Source organism: Phascolarctos cinereus, unplaced genomic scaffold (assembly GCF_003287225.1).
Source record: "Phascolarctos cinereus isolate Bilbo 61053 unplaced genomic scaffold, phaCin_HiC Scaffold_2;HRSCAF=192, whole genome shotgun sequence".
In the NCBI taxonomy this organism is placed as follows: Eukaryota; Metazoa; Chordata; class Mammalia; order Diprotodontia; family Phascolarctidae; genus Phascolarctos; species Phascolarctos cinereus.
In genome coordinates, this window is record NW_027555625.1 from 258,548,573 (window position 1) to 258,566,438 (window position 17,866).

The following is a 17,866-nucleotide window of genomic DNA, read 5'->3' on the forward strand; positions in this document are numbered from 1 at the left end:
GGGTGGATAACCTCCAAATTACCCACCTCAGAGACTTGTCACTAGGCAATGGACATGGCCTTGTGGCCTGGCACACTTTACCATGACAGTTTCTTGGGTCCTCATGCTACTGTGAATCATCTTTATCTCCTGCTCTCCCCCCAAAACTGAAGGTTTATATCCTTTCACAGTCTCTTCTAAAAGTTGAGGTTACAGCCTCTGAGCCCCTTTACCCAGAAAGATCTGAGTTGAGTTATTTCAGAGGTTCCTTTTATCCATTGTTCATTCAACTCCACCCTCTTCCTGTCCAGCCTACAGTTTAGTCCCCCCCTTTAAAAAAATTTTTTTTCAAGGAAAAATGTTGGGTAACTCACAGAACCAATACATACCATAAGAAAATCTTTTTTAAAACATTAGGAGCAGAATTAAACAGAATGATAGATTTAAACTTTGCAGGACCTTCTTTCTTGCCATCTATTCATATTTCTAGCAATCTTCCCCCAACCATTTCTAGGCAATCCCTTCTACTTGACACTCAGTATTTTTAAATGTGTTTTTCTAACCCTTACATCCTCTAACTATGAGACAGAATTGCTGCATAAACAGAGGAAGTCCTGTAACAGACTAATTTTTTTCCCTCCCAGCTTGAAACCAATGATTAGATTTAACCTTTCTTCCTCCTTCACTTCTTTCAATCCAAAACAAGGTTGGTACTCAGGCATAGTACAAAGAGTGTTGAACCAGGAATCAGGAAACCTGGGTTCATCTCTCAGTTTAGTACTTACCACCTAGTGACCCTGTGCCAAGTCACACTCCAAGCCTTAGTTCCCTCACCTGTAAATGGAGATATATTATCCCTTGTCCTACCCACCTCACAGAAATGTACAAAAGTCAAATGGTACCTCTACCAAATCCTCCCAATGTCTTCTCAGGCAAAGTCTCTCCTTCTCCATCGTTCTTTGCCCTTCCAAAGGTAAACACCCAAGGCCAGTTTCCCCCTGCAGAGAAACCTACCATTCTTCTATCAAGTGGAAGAGCAGGGTTCTGGGGCAAGCCTGAATCTTCCCCATCCTCCTAGAGAGGGCCACAGTGGGTCAGCTGCATCTCAGTCAGCTCACATCAAATAAGAAGGATTTCTCCTGTCCAGGGGAATTTGACAATACAGAAGAAAGACTAGGCTTTCAGTGAAACAAGGTACAGCAGCAAAACCATCTCCCAGTGGTTCTCATCCAATGACAAAGGTTACTTTGCCTTAGTGCCATAAACAATTACGTTTTGAATCCCTGATCCAGACCTATCAAAAAGAGTAAGTCTGGACCCGGCTTGCCTCAATATGGCCATGGCTCCCTGCTTTCCTGCTGTAACCGAGAACCCCCAAATGCCAGAACATTGCCCTACTAGAGTCATCCTGGGGTATTTATTTCACTCCATTTTCTAATTGGATTTGTAAGGGAAGCACAATAGGGCCTTTATGGCCCAACCGTGTTAAGTGCCAGGCCAAATTGAGGTGTGGCCCTGGGCCAAAAATGTAAGGGGCCAACTCAGCTTCTGCTATCTCTGCCCTGGACTGGGCTTCATTTAGGAAGCTTGGAAGTAGAGTTCCCAGTAAAGAGATATTTGGGAAGGGAGGAGGGAAAAGAGGTGGGGGGTGGAGGGATAGCTCTTTCAAGGTCATGTCTTCTGTTCCATGTTAGAGGGCTTAAGGCAGAGGATTAGAGGCTACAATAGCCAAATTATCTTCTAGCAATGAGAAAAGGGGTCTCCTTGAAAAGGCCCATGACTACCATGAAAATTCAAAGCTCCAGCCACAAGGACTATGTTGACACTAGCAACACTGTCGTGCCTTATGGTGACCACAGGCATAGTAAAGGGAAATCACTTGCTTTACCCCAACAGAGTTTCCGTTTCCTACAGAGGGCAGCAAGCCAGATGAGAAAACCTCAATGTCTGACAACCAAAATTTCCATCAACATGACTGGCAGTCCAAGGTAGTCCTCTCTCCTCTCTCTCTCACCTGGGAAACATCCTTATCTAACTTGGTAACCAGAATGTAATAAGAAGAGAACATCAGAGCTAAAAATGCCTTTAGAGAACATCTTGTCCAACCCAGTCACTGTAGGGATTAAGAAACTGAAGTCTAGAGAGAGGAGGAACTTGTTCAAGGTTACAGAGAGAGCGCCAGGACTAGAGGCCAAGTCTCCCAACTCCGGGTGCAATGTGCCTTCTGCAATACTGAGCTGCCTTTCTAAAGTTTTTCTCCATCTCCAATTATATTATACTGAAAACTCTGTACATATGTAAATTTGCTGGGGGTGGGGTAAGACAAAATAGCAAAGAAGGAAAGTAGGGGTGGGAGAAGAGATTGTGGGGTAGAAGGGTATGGGGAGAGTTATGCATTCTGGGAAGCCACACATGATTAGTCACACAGCATTAATCTGCCTCCCTCAACAATAGCTGCCGAATTTCGACTGAATCCCAGCTGTCGGTCCTTGAATGAAAGAAAACAAGATTTAGGGCATCAAGCGTCGGTGAGGCTTCTGCAGGGGGAGAAAAAAGCCAAAAAGGAGGAAAAAAAAACCCAGCGTTCATTCATTAGAGGCTCACAAAGAGGTCTCCTCTTTGTCCATTAAACTGCTCATGGGCCTGATTAATTTGCTGAAGTTTTTGGGGAAGGAAGGGGGTGAAAGGGGTGGGGTGGGGAGGGGCAGGGAAGAGAGCTACCAAACCAGGCAGGGTAGCTGGACTGAAACAGATGCACAAGCATGATGCCCAGTGTTGTCAAGGAAATCAGCCAGTCAACAGTTGGAATGAGAGGGCCTCTGAGATGCAGAGCAAGGGGCTACCTCTTAATCTGAAGCCTCAGTGGTGGGGATGCCTTCCTCTTTTTTTTCCCCTCCCCACAACTATCAAATGCTTCCCTCATTATTCACATCAAGGATGAACTCAAGTTGAAGAGCATCTGGCTTAGAGGCAAAACTTGATCAAACTAGATTTTTAAAAATAATAATCCCTCACTCTTTTTTCCTTAGGTTTGCTAAAAAAGTACTTATGTTCACTGTTTATCTCCCTTGAGGCTTACTCACAAAAGCCCCAGTGAAGGAAAGCAAGAATTACAAGCCCCAATTTACAGAGCAGGAAACTAAGGCTCAAGGAGAAATGACTTTCCCATGATTATAGAGATAATTTGGGAACTAGAATCCTAATCTCAAAAAGTAATAGTCAATAAATACTTATTAAGTGACTACTATATACTAGGCCTTTGCTAAATGCTTGGGATACAAAAAGAGGAAAAAGACAGTCTCTGTCCTCAAGGAGCTCACAATCTAACTGAGGAATTAGATTTATACAGACCAAAAGAATAAATAGTCTAGATTGACAGACAATTTACAGGAAGTGAAGTACCATACAAGTCAAATCAACTCCCCCTCATCTCTCCCATCCACCCCCCTCCCACAAAGAAATTTTTCTTTCAATAAGGTATTATAGAGAATTTTTCCAGAATCCAACCCTTGTACTAGAGAAGTCTAGGAGTACTAAAACTTAGATACTTCCATTATAAGAACAATAGACATTAACTTTATCTTAGAGGAAACATCTACAGAAAAGGGAAGGGAGGAAGAGAACAGGTGTTTATTAAGCATCTACAATATGCCTGGCACTGTACTAATAACTTTACAAATATCTCCTTTGATCCCCACAACAACACTGGGAGGTAGGTGTTATCATTATCCCCATTTTATAATTGAGGAAACTGAGGCAGAGAGAGATTTAGTGACTTGCTCAGTCACATGGCTGGTATCTGAGGCTGGATCTGAACTTAGGTTTTAGAGACTCCAGGAACATTGCTCTAGCCACTGAGATTTATGAGCCAGATGGGCTGGAAGTTGAACACCAATTCCACTTGTGTATGCCTTTCTTTAAAACTGAACTATGTCCACTGGAAAATCAACCTCACTGAAACACTTGGGGGAAGAAAAAGGGATATGGAAATCCAGGCTCTGGCCCCTGACAAGAAACATAAACAGTTTTTCCTAAAGTGACCCTCCACTCCAAAATGGGAAGAAAAACTTATAGACTAAGCCAAACCACTGCAGATGTGTAGCTAGTACTTATTAAGTGATTGCCACACTTTTTCTAATAAAAGTTACCATATGATTTCTCATCCTCGTACATATATCTCAGAGGAAAGACAATGACTTACTATAAAGACTATCAAAGAGTACTACACTGAAGATCCCACAAAAGCAGAGGGGAATGGTTCTCAGACCACTCCAAGTGCATGAATACTTACATGCATGATTCTGTTCCATTGTCATAGATTTCACACTTGCCTCCATTCAGACAGGTTTCTGAAGGTTGGGAACACCGAAAACCTAGGAGATATGTATAAGAAGCCCAAGAAGGGTCAAATTTATTAGTCTAATGCTATTAATTAACATACCAACCTGCTTCCAACCCTGGAGACCTCAGGAGTCGGAGTCCAACCCTTAAACTTTCCAGAAAACTCACCTCTTCCTCACCGCCCCCATCCCCTCATTGCACCCAGGATAAGTCATATAATCATAAATTTGGAGCTGGAAGAAACCTTAGAGATCATCTTGTCCAGCCCTCTTATTTATTCTTATTTACTTGACTTCTCAGTTTTATCTTCCTCACCTCACCTAGCATAGTAATCTATTTATACCATCATAAGCACTTAATAAATGTTCATTATTGCTGAATTGTTGAATTAGTTGTATAAGAAAAATGTATATTTGCTAAATATTCTACACCTATTATAAATGTGCGTATACATATAGAAAAACACATGTGTATGTATGTATAGAAACACACAAACACAGGTACCATATTTTTTAGGGGTAGATACCCTTCTAATGACTTCTTAATGAATTCAACAGGAGGTAGGAAGGAAGAATGGTAGACTGCAGGTCGGGCTTTTTCTATAATGCCAACTACCCAAGGTCTACTCCAGACTACTAGCTCTAAATTACACAATAGTTTGGCAAAGAATGGGAAAGTTACCCAGAAGCCAATCTGACCAACTCAACTACTCAAAAATTCCACCAGCACGACTTTCCCAAGCTTCTCTCGATCTCCCTTCTCGCCCACCCAGCCAGAAGCCTATACTTTAGGGGAGACCCACATCTCTCCAACTTCGGAGGAGGGAAGGGAAGGAGAGGAAAAGGGAGGGGTGAGGAGAGGGAGGAGGGAGTGTGGGGGGGAAGTTAAGACTACAGTGAGCGCTCAGAAATGCAGTGAATTGTCTGCCTGTTCAAACATCCATGGTAAAGTGACTTATCTAGCCAGTCCTGGAGGGGGAGTCTGAATAGCCCCAAAGCAAGCCGCACACACTCCCCTCCTGGCTCGTGGGAAAATGCGACAGCTGCGGGGCCCAGCTTCCCCTGAACTCTAACAAAGCGGGAATCAGAGCCTCCCATTGTAGCTCGTTTAAAGACACCTCTTGTTGCATTATTGACTGTAGGACTGGGATTGAATACTCTTACCTCCCGGGACACTCAATACCTGCTCCCGGGAAGATCTGAGCCGCACCAACGGGCCCGCCTTCATCCCACCCCCCACCCCCCAAATGCTGGCCCAATTCACAGAATCCCGTGGACACCCCCTACCCCAGCTCCATTCCTGGGCAGAGAGAGAAGTAAAGCGCTTCCCCAACCCAAGCCCCAATTAGGGTTCGGGCTACATAAATCAGGCATGAGAATATAGTGGTCTCGTCCCCGCTAGAGGCCTTTTTTGGAGAGTCAACTCAAGTTAAGAGTTTGGGGTGGGGGGTAGCTGTGCCCAGAGTCTGTGGGCTTTTTTTACACTTTTTTCAAAGAGGAGAGAGTAGGGTTAGGCAGTGTTGTTCTTCTTTGAACTGCTCGGGGAGGGGCGCCCACGAAGCGTGGGAAGCAGAGAGGAGGGAGGCAGTGAGTGGAGGACACCCGGCAGAGGGCTGCCTGACTCATCGCTGTTCCGTGGGCTGAGAAGGAGGAGGGAGCCTTATTGGGGCGGGGGGGAGGGGAGCCGGCAAGTGATCGTTCTCACAATCCCCTGAGAGTTGTCATTCCTTAAAGCCAGGAGAGAAGGAAACTCTAAAACAGAGGGTAAGACCACAGGAGCCAGAGAATGTTCTCTGAAACTTTTTTTCCCCCTTTTTCCAGGGAGGATCACAGATGCTTAAAAGTTTTAGGCTTTTCAGCCAAAAAGTTACCCATCCCCCAAGTTTCAAGCAACTTTCCTGTAGCTTGCGGGAGGGCTGTCTCACCAGGGTGGTTAGGGTCAGCAGAATGGCCGGGGTACAGAGCTCCTGCAGCCCCAGAGAGTGGGGCTACATAGGCCCCCTAAGGCCCAGACGAGCGGACTTCCGTCGGTTTCCTCGCAAAAAGCTCGACTTTGTTCTGAGCCCGAAAACCCCGCGCCGCTTGACATCCGCCCCCAGCCCTCGACCCGAAAGTGCAGTGGGCAGACGGAGAAGAAAAGACCAGAGAGAACAGGAAACCTGACTCAAGTTCGAATAGAAAAAGAACTCAGGCAGCGGAGAAGAAACCCAAAGCAGGATGGGGGTGGGGGGGGAGGGGAGGGGATGTAGATTGGGCGGGGGAGGGAGTGTAGGTTTGGCAGTAGGTAGAGAGATACAGGTTTGGCAGGGGGCGGGAGGGGTAAGGGTCGCTCAAGAAGTCAGCCCCAGTCTCCAAGGCTGCTGGAGCTCTCCCCCTGACCTACACTTTCCATCAGTTTGGACACACAACCCAGACTCCGGACCTCCCTCTCCTGGTGCCACCTCAAATCCCCGCCCTAAACAAAGTCCCCAAACTGGGGGCGAGAGGAGCCCTCCCTGAAGGTAGGGGGAGTCTCCCGAAAAAGGGGGGGGAGTGGGGATGGATGACATCCTGGATGTAGCCAGGGGCGCAAAGCTGGGAAAAGGTGACTCCAGCGGGTCCGCATACCGGCCAGGGAGGTACTGACACCTTTCCACCGTTCCGCTGCTGCCACCACCAACACCACCACCACGATCCCCGTAGTGACCAAGCCAGGTTGCTTCCCCCTCCCCTGTACAATTCACTCCTGTTCGCTCTTTCCCAATCCTGTGGATTAGCCGCGTTCCTCCTCCAGGAGGGAAAAAGTTTTCTCCAACAGTGCACAAAGTTTGCGGGTTTGCTCGCCTCGCCTGATTGTTCCCCACCCCCAGGGCCACCAAGTCCCGATTTCCACTGGAGCAGCCCCACGTCCTACCTCGTGCGAGGACCGGCAGCAGCGACAGACAGACGACGGGCACTAGGAGCGGCCGCATGCCTCCCGCAGCGGCCAGCTCTCCCCCAGCGGCGCTTCGCTCGGGCAATCCTAGAAGGCTCAGAGTGACATAAGGTCTCCGGGCGGGCAGGGAAATCCTAGAAAATATCTCTCGGACAGGGAGCCAATCTCGCTCTCGCCTTCACCTTCTTCGCAGGGGGACGGGCGCGCATGCACTGCCTCAGTTCACTCGTTTTCTCGCTCCCTCGCAGACTTCTCCGCGCCGCGCCCGGCTCAACCCTACGTAACCTACAGCTGCCAAGACACTAAATGAAGGGGAGAGCTCAGCGCCTCTCCCACTCCTCCTGCTACTCCCCACCCCCCTCAGTTGTGAAACTCCCTCTTCTCCGAATCCTTCCGCTCCCCCTCCACCCCCTCTCTGTAGAGCCTCGATTCGCTCAGCATCAGAGCTCCCTGGAGAAATCGCGGGCTGAAGGTGCTTTCTGGGGTGTCCAAAGCTCTCCCTGAAGAGCCCTGAGCACTTTTCTGGGGCTGGGAGGGCGTCCCGTGCCGAGGGACTACTTCTCGTTTGAAAGTTTCAGAAGCTACTGAAAGTTTGTTGCGAGCTTGCGGAGGGATTCTTGGCTCTTGCTACGAAGTTTCTGTTCTTCGCCTAGTCTTTTACGCATTTGCATGTCAATGGAGGAGCCGCTGGTGCCGGGGGCCAGGGGGCCGCGAGAGTGGAGCTTAGGGTGCGCTCAGCCCCAGCCACCTTCCCTTCCTCTCTCCGCGACCTTGTCTCTGGCCTCCCTCTACGGGAGGCTCTTAGGGGGCTTCGGTTTGCAGAGGTGGAGAAGATAGGGAAAGTGGAAGGAACGTTCGGGGCAAAGAGCTGGGGATTGTCCCAAAGACTGTCTGATCTGTGAATGCCTTAAAAGGCAGTGAGCTGGGCTAGGGGACTTAGGTTTGGAGTACTCTTGGGCCCCACCCTCGAGAGCTTTCTTGCAGTGGGTGTTGCATAGGGGTAAGACTTGGTGGGTGACCTAAATCCTCCTTTCCAAATGCAGGAATTAATAGTGGAGCACAAACAGGTTTGTGCACCCATCCTGGTCCCCAGCCCTCCACTCCCTCACCCCCTTTAACTCTGGGGACTTCTAGGAGATTGGACGGGTCCCCTGGAAGGTGACTAGGGACTTGAATACCTTTGGCAATGACGTCATCATGCACTTGACTCTCTTAGAGGAGCAAGGTCTTAAGGTGCCCCGGGGGTCATCTATTCTAACTTCTCTTTGTACGATGAAAGGAAACTAGGTCCTAGAAAGATTAAGTGTCTTTGTCCAATTGACACTAGTAGTGAGTAGTAGCGGCAGGATTTCAACCCACATCCTAAGACTCTGAATCCAATCAGCAAGTATTTTTCAAGCACCTACTACATAACAGAAGCTATATTTCTAGAGATACAAAAACAAAAACCAAGCGGTCTTTGCCCTCAAGAAGCTTATAAATTTGACTGGGAAAGCATCTACACATAAAAGTAAGCATGAAATTCGTACCCTGTAAATAAAAAGTAGATAGAGTTGGGGAGAGGAGAAACACTAGCCATTGAAGAAAGGGGCGGGAAGGGCTATGTATAAGATGAACTTGAGCTGCATTTTGAAAGGGCTAAGGGATACCCAACTGGGGGAAAACCTGTGCAGAGGCAGGGGGTGGAATGTTATGTACCAAGAGAAGCAAATAGGCCAGAAATATAGTGTGCATGAAGTGGAATAATGTGCAAAGAGTCTGGAAAGGTCCTTTGGAGCCAGACTGTGAAAAGCTCTGAGTACCAAAGGAGATGATATTTTATCCTAAAAGCAATAAGAGTCAGATCTTTAGGCCTTAGGATGCTGTCACAGTTTGGTGAATGATGTTTTGGAGAGACAGTGGGGAGGCAGGAGACCAGTTGGGACACCACTGCATTAGCCCAGTCCACAGAGATGAGGCCCTGGGCTAGAGTGGTAGCTTTGAGAGTAGAGAGAAGGGGCCACAGATTTTATGGAGGAAGATCAACAAAACTTGGTAACTAATTAGATATGAGTGATAAAGAAGAGTGAAGAGTCAAGGATGACTCTAAGATTTCAATTTCAAACTTGAGTTACTGAGAAGGTGATGGTGCCCTCAAAGGAAAGAGGAAAGTTAGGAAGATGTATGGGTTCGGGGAAAAAGATAAATTCTACCTACTTTGTACTTGCTGAGTTTCGCTGCCTGTGGATCATCCCAGTGGAGATGTCCAACAGTTAGTTGTTGGTGATGGACCAAAGGTCGGGGAAGGAGGTCTATAGATGTAGATCTGGAAGTCATCACCAAAAACATGATAAGTGAACCCATGGGAGCTAAGGAGATTGTGGTAGAAAGAGTAGAGTGTAGGGTGTAGAGACAGAAGAAAAGAGATGACAGGACAGACTCTTGGGGCATACCCAGTTAGAATATAGGCCATGGATGATGACCCAGCAGAGCAGATTGAGGGGTACACTCACCCTTGATAAAAGAGTAGCCAGACAAATAGGTGCAGAATTAGATGACAACACAGAGAGGAGAGAGGAGATGGGAATAGAGAGTTATCAGCAGTGTCGCATGAAGTTGGACAATTCAGAGAAAAGGATAATGAAGTTGCATCCATTTAAACAGACCCCATCTTCACAAAGTTCCAGAAAGTGTCTGAGGTGTATGAAAACATGCTTAAAATTTTTTTCACCTCTGCCACTAGCGTCACTCAAAAATAAATTGAAGTGTCAAAACCCCTTCTACCTCATGGTATATAGGCCTGTATTTGCTTTGTTTTTATTAAACAACCATCTGTTAAACCTACTCTGTGCTGTGTTAGGTGCTGGGGGAGATATTTCATTGATTTGTATAAACATTTTAAACCATTCTCTTCTCTTTCTAACGAACTAGCAAGCCTTTGTGGAAGCAGGAGACCACAACTACCCTCACTAGAGTAGCTAGGAAACCTTTTCATTTACAAATTGAGCTTCTGAACACTTTCTCTACCTTATTTACAAACACTTCCCCAAGTTGGTAACAAATTATGTTCTCAAGCACTTTGTGTAGGATTCCTACATACTTGAGTCTGTTTGTTTGGAGAATCATTTCATCAAAGGAAACTAGAGTCTAACATTAAAGGTTACTTTAGCAGAGAGATGTTAAGTACAGCAGCTTCACAGCTGAGTGGCCATTTTCCCACCCACTCTGTCCCACAAGATCATGGGATGGATCCCAGAATTTGCTTGGCCTGGCTGGAAGTAGATGGTCTATCTCAGACTAGAATCAGAACCTTAGAGTTAGAAAAGATTTCAAAGGTTATCTAATGCAATACATTTTTCAAAAGCTTTTAAAATGTTTTAATTATTTTTATTAACTTGACATCTATCTCCTTGATTATTTCCATATACAAAGAATAGAAAAAGAGAATTGCATATGAAACCATGAATCTCAATTACTGAAATCATGGTTATTATTTTTTTAAAAGTCTATAATAAATTCAACATGGTAATTCCAATATATCCTTGTTCACTTGTGTCTCTGAATTTCCTTCTGATCTTTTCTGTGTATTTAATAAATAAATGTTTCCTTAACGATCCTTTTTCTCTTTATTTTGGCATCATCATTACTATTCCTTCATGATTTCTTCCCCCCCAAAAAAAAATTTCTCCTTTTCAACAAATAAGCATAGTCAAGCAGAACAGATCTATACATTGGCCGTGTCAGAAAATGTATGTCACATTCTGAACCTTTAGACCTCTCTGTCAAGAGTGAGGAGTTATGATTCATCATCAGTCTTTCAGAGTGATGGTGGTTCTCTGCTTGATCAAAATACTTCATTAAATCCTTCAAAGTTGCTTTTCTTTATAAAGTTATGGTTACAAATAAATTGCTTCCCTGGTTCTTCTTAATTCACTCTATATCCATCATATATATGTCTTCCCACATTTCCCTGAATCCATTCCCTTCATAGACCATAAATTACTCAGCCATTTTCCAATTGATAAGTACTCCCCTCATTTCTGGTTCTTTAATACAACGAAAAGAGCTATTTTAAATGTTTTTGTACAAATTAATCCTTTTTTCTCTTTACTTCATCTTTGGGGTATAACCTAATAGCGGTATCAGTTGGTCAAAGGATATGAACAGGTTGGTGATTTTGGGGGGTATGTTCCCAAGTTGCTTTCCCGAATGGTTGGACCAACTCATAGCTCTCCTGACAGTACATTCATTAGTGTGCCTGTCTTCCTGCAGCTACTCCAACAGTTGTCATTTTCCATTTTTTTGGTCATCTTTGCCAAAATGGTGGCTATAACATGGAACATCAGAGTTGTTTTAATTAATGCAACCTGTTTCTAAAGAGGAATCCTCTCTACCATATCCCTTAAAAGTGAACAAGTGATATAGCCTTTACTTGAAGATCTCTGACAAAGACTCATAGCTTCTGTGAGGCAGTCTGTTCTCCTTTTAGATAGCTCTAGTTGTTAGAAGGTTCAATTTTGTTTTGTTTTTCTTCACATAGAGTCAAAATCTGTCTCTTTGCAGCTTCCCATTATTCCTCATTCTGTTCTTTAAGGCCAAGTAAAATGAGTCAAACCTCTTTTCCAGAAAATAGCCTTTAACATACTTGAAGAAAATATCATGTCTCCATTCCCCAAGTCTTCTTTTCTCCAGGATAAATACCCCCAAATCCCTTCAGTCTATCCTAGTTAGTATAGCTTTGTTTCCAGTCCTCGCTGTTCAGTTAATCTGTATGATGGTGCTTGGTATCATAGATTTACATCTGCTTCTCACTAGTGTTATATGTGCTTTTGGAAGAATGTACCCCCAGGTTTGTAAGGGAGATGTTTTGTTGCTCTTGAACTTACCATGTTATTCCAGTAAATGCTTTTTTTTAAAAAAATGAGAACTGAAAAGGACCTGAGAAGTTGTATTTTATTTTATACTTCTTTATTTTGCAGATGAGGAAATGAAGACATAGAAAGGTTAAGTGACTTACTCAGAGTCACACAGCTAGGTAAGTGACTGAGGGGTATTTGAACCTAGATCTTCCTGACTCTCAGTTCACTACTCTATCCTTGATGCTTCCAAATGTGTTCCAGTTCATCAGTGTACTTTAAAAAGTATGGTGTCCCAAACTAAACACATTTCTGTAGCTGTGTTCTGACTGGGGTACCAGAGAGAAAACAATACTATCAATTACTTGGTTCCTGAGGCTAATCCTCAGCTTTGGATTTCTGTTGGTATTTCATATTGGTATGTACTACTCTTGACTTGAGTTCATCTTGCAGCTACCTATATTTACCTTCGCAGAAACTGAAGAGGGACCCTTGGGTTTATCCTGAAAACAGGTTTAGGGAGAAAATACTTTTTTAACTGTTGGTTCTCAGCAGAGCTCATTCAAGGAAGACATGGAAGGAATTCAATTTTTTCAGGACTCAGGGCACTAGCCTAAGGAATTTCAGAGAATGACCTACCAATTTTGCAGTGGCAGACTATTGAAATGTCCTTTTTTCCTGACTTGCAATAGCAGCCATATCATAAACTATTCCAAGGCAGAGATGATACCTTGTTACCAAAAAAAAATCTCTAAGAACCAAGTTTTTATAGAAGAAAAAATCCAGGCCCTGGACAAACAGCTCATTTATTTCAAGTAACAATTCACATTCAATTAAAAAACAAGTATTTCCTGAGTGCCTACTATGTGTCCAACCCTATGCTGTATCAGCTGGGAGGGAGGCAGGGAGTAGGTTTTTTAATTTAGAGCTAGAAGGGAGGAATCACAGAAATCACAGAAAAGTGTAGCTTCCTCCTTCCATGAAAGAGAAAACTGAGATTCCAACAATTGAAGTCACTTGCTCAAAGTCATGAAGGCACCAAGAAGAGAGCCAGGATTCAAACCATGTCTAGGTAACTCAAAGTTTCAGTGCTCTTGTCCACTGTAACCTGATGCTTTTTATAACAAGACATTGCCTCTGCTCTCACAAAATTTACTGGAAACAGAAGTAACGCGATAAAAGTCAAAGGGATCAGGGATAGATTGTAAGGAGATCAGAAAGGGGAAGATTTGTCTGGGCTGGAGTAGCCAGGGAAGGACTCGTGGAGGAGGAGCTTGAACTGGGTCTTCTAGGATGGGGGAAGATTTAGATAAGCAGAGGGAGGAGAGAAAAGAGAGAAGGGCATTCAATAATTTCAGGGCTGAGAGGTATTAGGCCAAAAGGTGAAGATTCCAGCATAAAGAAAAAGAATAGAAAGCATTCTCCTCTGAACCACTGTAAAGAGGAATCTGACCTGTGCTGAATCACCATCCCCTAAAGGCTTGTAAATTATCATCTTCCTAAGGTGACTCACATTTTCTGTAACCAAAAAAGAAAAAAAATGAATTCCACTCAACCAAACTTTTGAAAAATGGTCCTTCCGTGATACAGAGCATTGATCTGGGGTCAGGAGCCCTAGGTTATGGTCCTGGCTCCCTCATTAACACACTATATGACACATGGCAAATTGCTTTCCCTCTTTGGGCCTCAATTTCTTCATCTGTACAATGATAGGCCTGGACTAAGTGACTTCTGAGGTTTCTTCCAGCTCAAATGGAAGTCCTACCCGATCTGAGACTGTAACAAACAACTTTGCTCTTAAGTAACCTGAGAGCATTTTGATGGGACTCAGAAAGAACCCTGTACTCTGTCCAGACTGTTTACACTTTAGCCCCCACCAGGTTTGGCAAACTTCAATTTTAATTTAAACACACACAGGCAGGCAACATTCAGTGGTACTTTTAAACATAAACATACTCAGCCTGCCCAGGGCTGGCCTTATTGGTGGGTGGGAAGGAGAGGTAGATAGGGTTTGAAGTAAGCCAAAGACAGCCTTGAGTTTTGGGACCACCACCTATTTCTAACCCCAGAAAGGAATTCAGACCAGTCCCACTGTATGTGTTTCTCAGGAAGGAACAAGCTAGGATTGTCATTTAGCAAACATTCATTTAGTTTTATTTATCAAGTGCCTACTTTGCACTATGCATGCTTTCTTACCTCTAGACAACTTTTATGAGGATGCTCTGTACTACTGGAATCCTCACTCTACGCATGAATGAAACACATCATTGATAAAAATATAAGAAGAACAGGAAGGCTTTGGTAAATGATATTCTATAGTGTACCATATCTAAAATGTACAAATAATATACATGGCCTCGCTATGTCTTTTACTTGTTCCCTATCAGAAGACATTTGATTATTTTGGGTAAAACGCAGCCTTAAAGGATTTCCTACAAGTTGTCTCCCTTGTGAATGTCAAAATGATTCAAGACTGTTTGATGGATGTAACAACAAAGATAACTTTATTCCAAGATTCCTCTGATTATCAAGGGAGACATAAAACTGGAAGATAACTTGCTCTCCAAAGATGTTTGCTATTGAATTGAATGATGTCCACAGTGAGGTCCTCAGGATGCTCCTGTTTGCTGATGACATTTTATTGCTAGCATCTAACTCAGAACATTCAAAATCTCCTGAGGTTGAAAAACACTCCAAAAAAAGAAAAAGAAAAAGAAAAGAAAGCCATTCAAGAGTACTCAGCCTAACAGTTCACACAGAAAATTTAAAAAAAATGGATGGAGAATGTCTATTGCCCAGGCTATGATATGCAGTAAAGATAGCCCATTAAGCTGATTTATCAGGACACAAATTAGTATAGAACCTTTAAATGAAAAATTAACTAGGCACCAAAACGAACAGAAGAGAGCTGATATTTGAGAAATTATACAGCACCTTCAAAGGCCTCAAATTCCTCTGAAATAAATCCATCTTTTTATCTTTTTTTTCATCAATATTCTTCTAATGGTGTTATCTGGCTGCAAATCATGAGACACTGTATTTCCAAAGAATAAAAATTTGAGTCATTCAGAAGGCAATGGAGAGATATACATATGACATATGTAAATAGGTTTCACTATATTAACAATTGTATGCAAAAAGATCATAAAAGACATAGGTTACAGAAAAACAGACTGGTGAAGGAGCAAAAGCCAGGGATCATAGATTGCCAACAAGCATTTTCGCTGGAACCTAGATAATGCTAAAAGGACTAAAGGAATTCCCCTGGCACATCTGGCAGACCCCCTGTGGAGGATGGATGGCAATACAAGGATTAAAGACCAGACAGGTAACATCTATGCCTTTAGAAAATCACCCTCATCAGTGAGATCATGGACCCACCGAAGATTTCAGAGCACTATGCCAGGAGCTGAGGAAAATGCAAAATTTAGACCTGGTTCCTGCATCTTGGAGCTTACATTCTAGAGGGAAGATAAATTATGCATAAAGATAATATACTGTGTATGATAAGCACCCTAAAAGAAGTGAGAGACATTGTTGACTATAAATTGTAGAACAGATAGATATCAGTATTCCTCTCTGGTTCCTAGTTTTCTAGCCAATGAAATCACAAGTATAAGCTTTGAAAAGTACAACATACTGAGTAAGATTTGAGAGGGAAGATCGTTAACTACTGAATGTGGTCTCTTTCTCTACAAAGGGTCATGAGCAAGTTTCACTTCAATGTAAGCAACGATTTTCTAAGAATTAGAGCTGCCCATCAATGGAATGGACTGCCTTAGCAAGTAGTCAGTAAGCTCTGAATCAGTGATTGTGTTGAAGTAGAGACTGGAGAGCAAAGTTCTTAATTGTGTGTGTGTGTGTGTGTGTGTGTGAGAGAGAGAGAGAGAGAGATGAGCCCCTTTGGCAGTCTAGTTAAGGCGATCTCAGAATAATGTTTCTAAATGTATGAAGTAAAATGCATAGGATTATGAAGGGAACAAATTATGTTGAAATGTAGTTATCAAAATATTTTCAGGGACAGCTAGGTGGTACAGTGGATAGAACACCGGCCCTGGATTCAGGAGAACCTGAGTTCAAATCCGGTCTCAGACACATAACACTTACTAACTGTGTGACCCTAGGCAAGTCACTTAACCCCATTGCCTAGCCAAAAACAAAACAAAACAAAATATTTTCAAAAAATAAGTTCATGGACTCCAGAAACTTGGTTAAGAATCCCTGCCCCACAGGCTGGATGTCTATCAGAGAAGCTGTAGGATGAAAGTTCTTAACTTGGGCGGGGGTGTGGATAGATTTGAAGAGTCTATGAACTTGGATGGGAAAAAAAAATCACATTTTCATTTGCACTAACCTCTAACTGAAATTTAGCATTTCCTTCAAGTATGAATTTTTTAAAACATTAAGAAGTTCCAGAGGCTTCAGGTTAAGAACCCCTGCTGGAGAAGGATCAGGTAAGGGGTTAGACTAGATGACCTCTAATTCCCTTCCAAGCCTGAGAATCTCATTCAAATTCCTTTAAAAAGCATAATCCTTTATGTACACAGATGATAATCCTAACCTACCAGCAATAGGATTCTCTGACTCTGACTTTGACTCTGAGCTGAGTCTCAGTCATCAGAGATGCCTCACTGAGCTATTCTTACTCTCTCACCCTCCTCTTCTTGTTATCAATAGTATACGTCTATAAAATGGCTGGCTAAGGTTAGAGGTGAAGTCAAGCCACCAATTATTTGTTCTCCTGTGTTCCCAGCCCAATACTCACTCCTACAGTAGGAGGGAAAAAGAAAATAAAACACAGAATAAAACTTTAGGAACCTTACAGTTTAATAGAGGATACCAGCAGCACGTGTGTGCTCAAGCATGTGTGTGTGCATGTGCATGTGTGTGCCGGAGCTCAGGATCAAGTAGGAAAAGGAGTCCATTCTAGACATTAGATACTAGAGATGGCAGGACAAAAAAAGGGAACAGAGAATTATCTAATTCAGTTGGAATATAAAGTGAGTGGAGCAGTGTAATTTCAGGCTGGAAAGCTAGGTTGGATTTATTATATTCTCGATGACCTTGAATGCAAAGGTCAGGGGGTTATACTTTACTTAGCAAGCATTTGGAAGTCACTGAAGGTTTTTGAATAGAGGGGATACATGATCAATCAATTAATCAACTGAGGAGCTTACATGAACAAAATGGTGCACCAGGGAGATTGTTTGGAAAATGGTGAGGATAATGAATTAGAAAGGACAGATTGGAGACAAGAAAACCAATTAGGAGACAAAGTGGGAGGAGATGAAGGGCTGAGATAAGGCTGTTGTGAAGGGATGGATGAAAAGGGTATAGCAGAGGTAGAATCAACAGAACATGGCAATTGATTAGACAAAGATGATGAGTTTAGGTGATTGAGAGAACGGTGGAAACCATAAGAATGTCTTAGGAAAGAGAAATAGTTTAGTTTGACTGAAAAACCAAACTAGGACCAGGAAAATAGGTTGGGGCTGGCTCATAGAAAACTCTGACTAACTGAGTAACTGGCTTCCCTAATCTTGGCCTCATTAGTGGCCCTCTGAAGAAAGAAAGTAAGTAGCCCATATAGAGTGTTAGATTTGTCTCAGGTGACAAGGTCAAAATTTGAGTTCAGGATTTTTAATATGTTCTATTTTAATGCGGTTATTATTTTTTGAAAGATCCTTTTGAGCTTCTCCATAGGAACCATTAATAGCTTTTGAGAGAAAATACAATTGTTTTGACAGGTATAAGCTTAGAGTACTGATCTGTGAGAAAACTCTTGGATACATATTTGA

General features: G+C 43.3%; 1 protein-coding gene across 1 annotated transcript in view; it reads right to left on the reverse strand.

Annotated features, from left to right (window-relative positions):
* Window positions 1–7,548, reverse strand: part of NOTCH1 (notch receptor 1) — a 74,516-nt gene extending 66,968 nt beyond the window's left edge. The window contains 2 exon segments of the mRNA XM_020981907.2: window positions 4,271–4,352; window positions 7,213–7,548. Of these exon segments, the coding sequence (XP_020837566.1) occupies window positions 4,271–4,352; window positions 7,213–7,270 (140 nt within the window). The 5' untranslated portion in view covers window positions 7,271–7,548.
* Window positions 7,549–17,866: the final 10,318 nt, after the last annotated feature.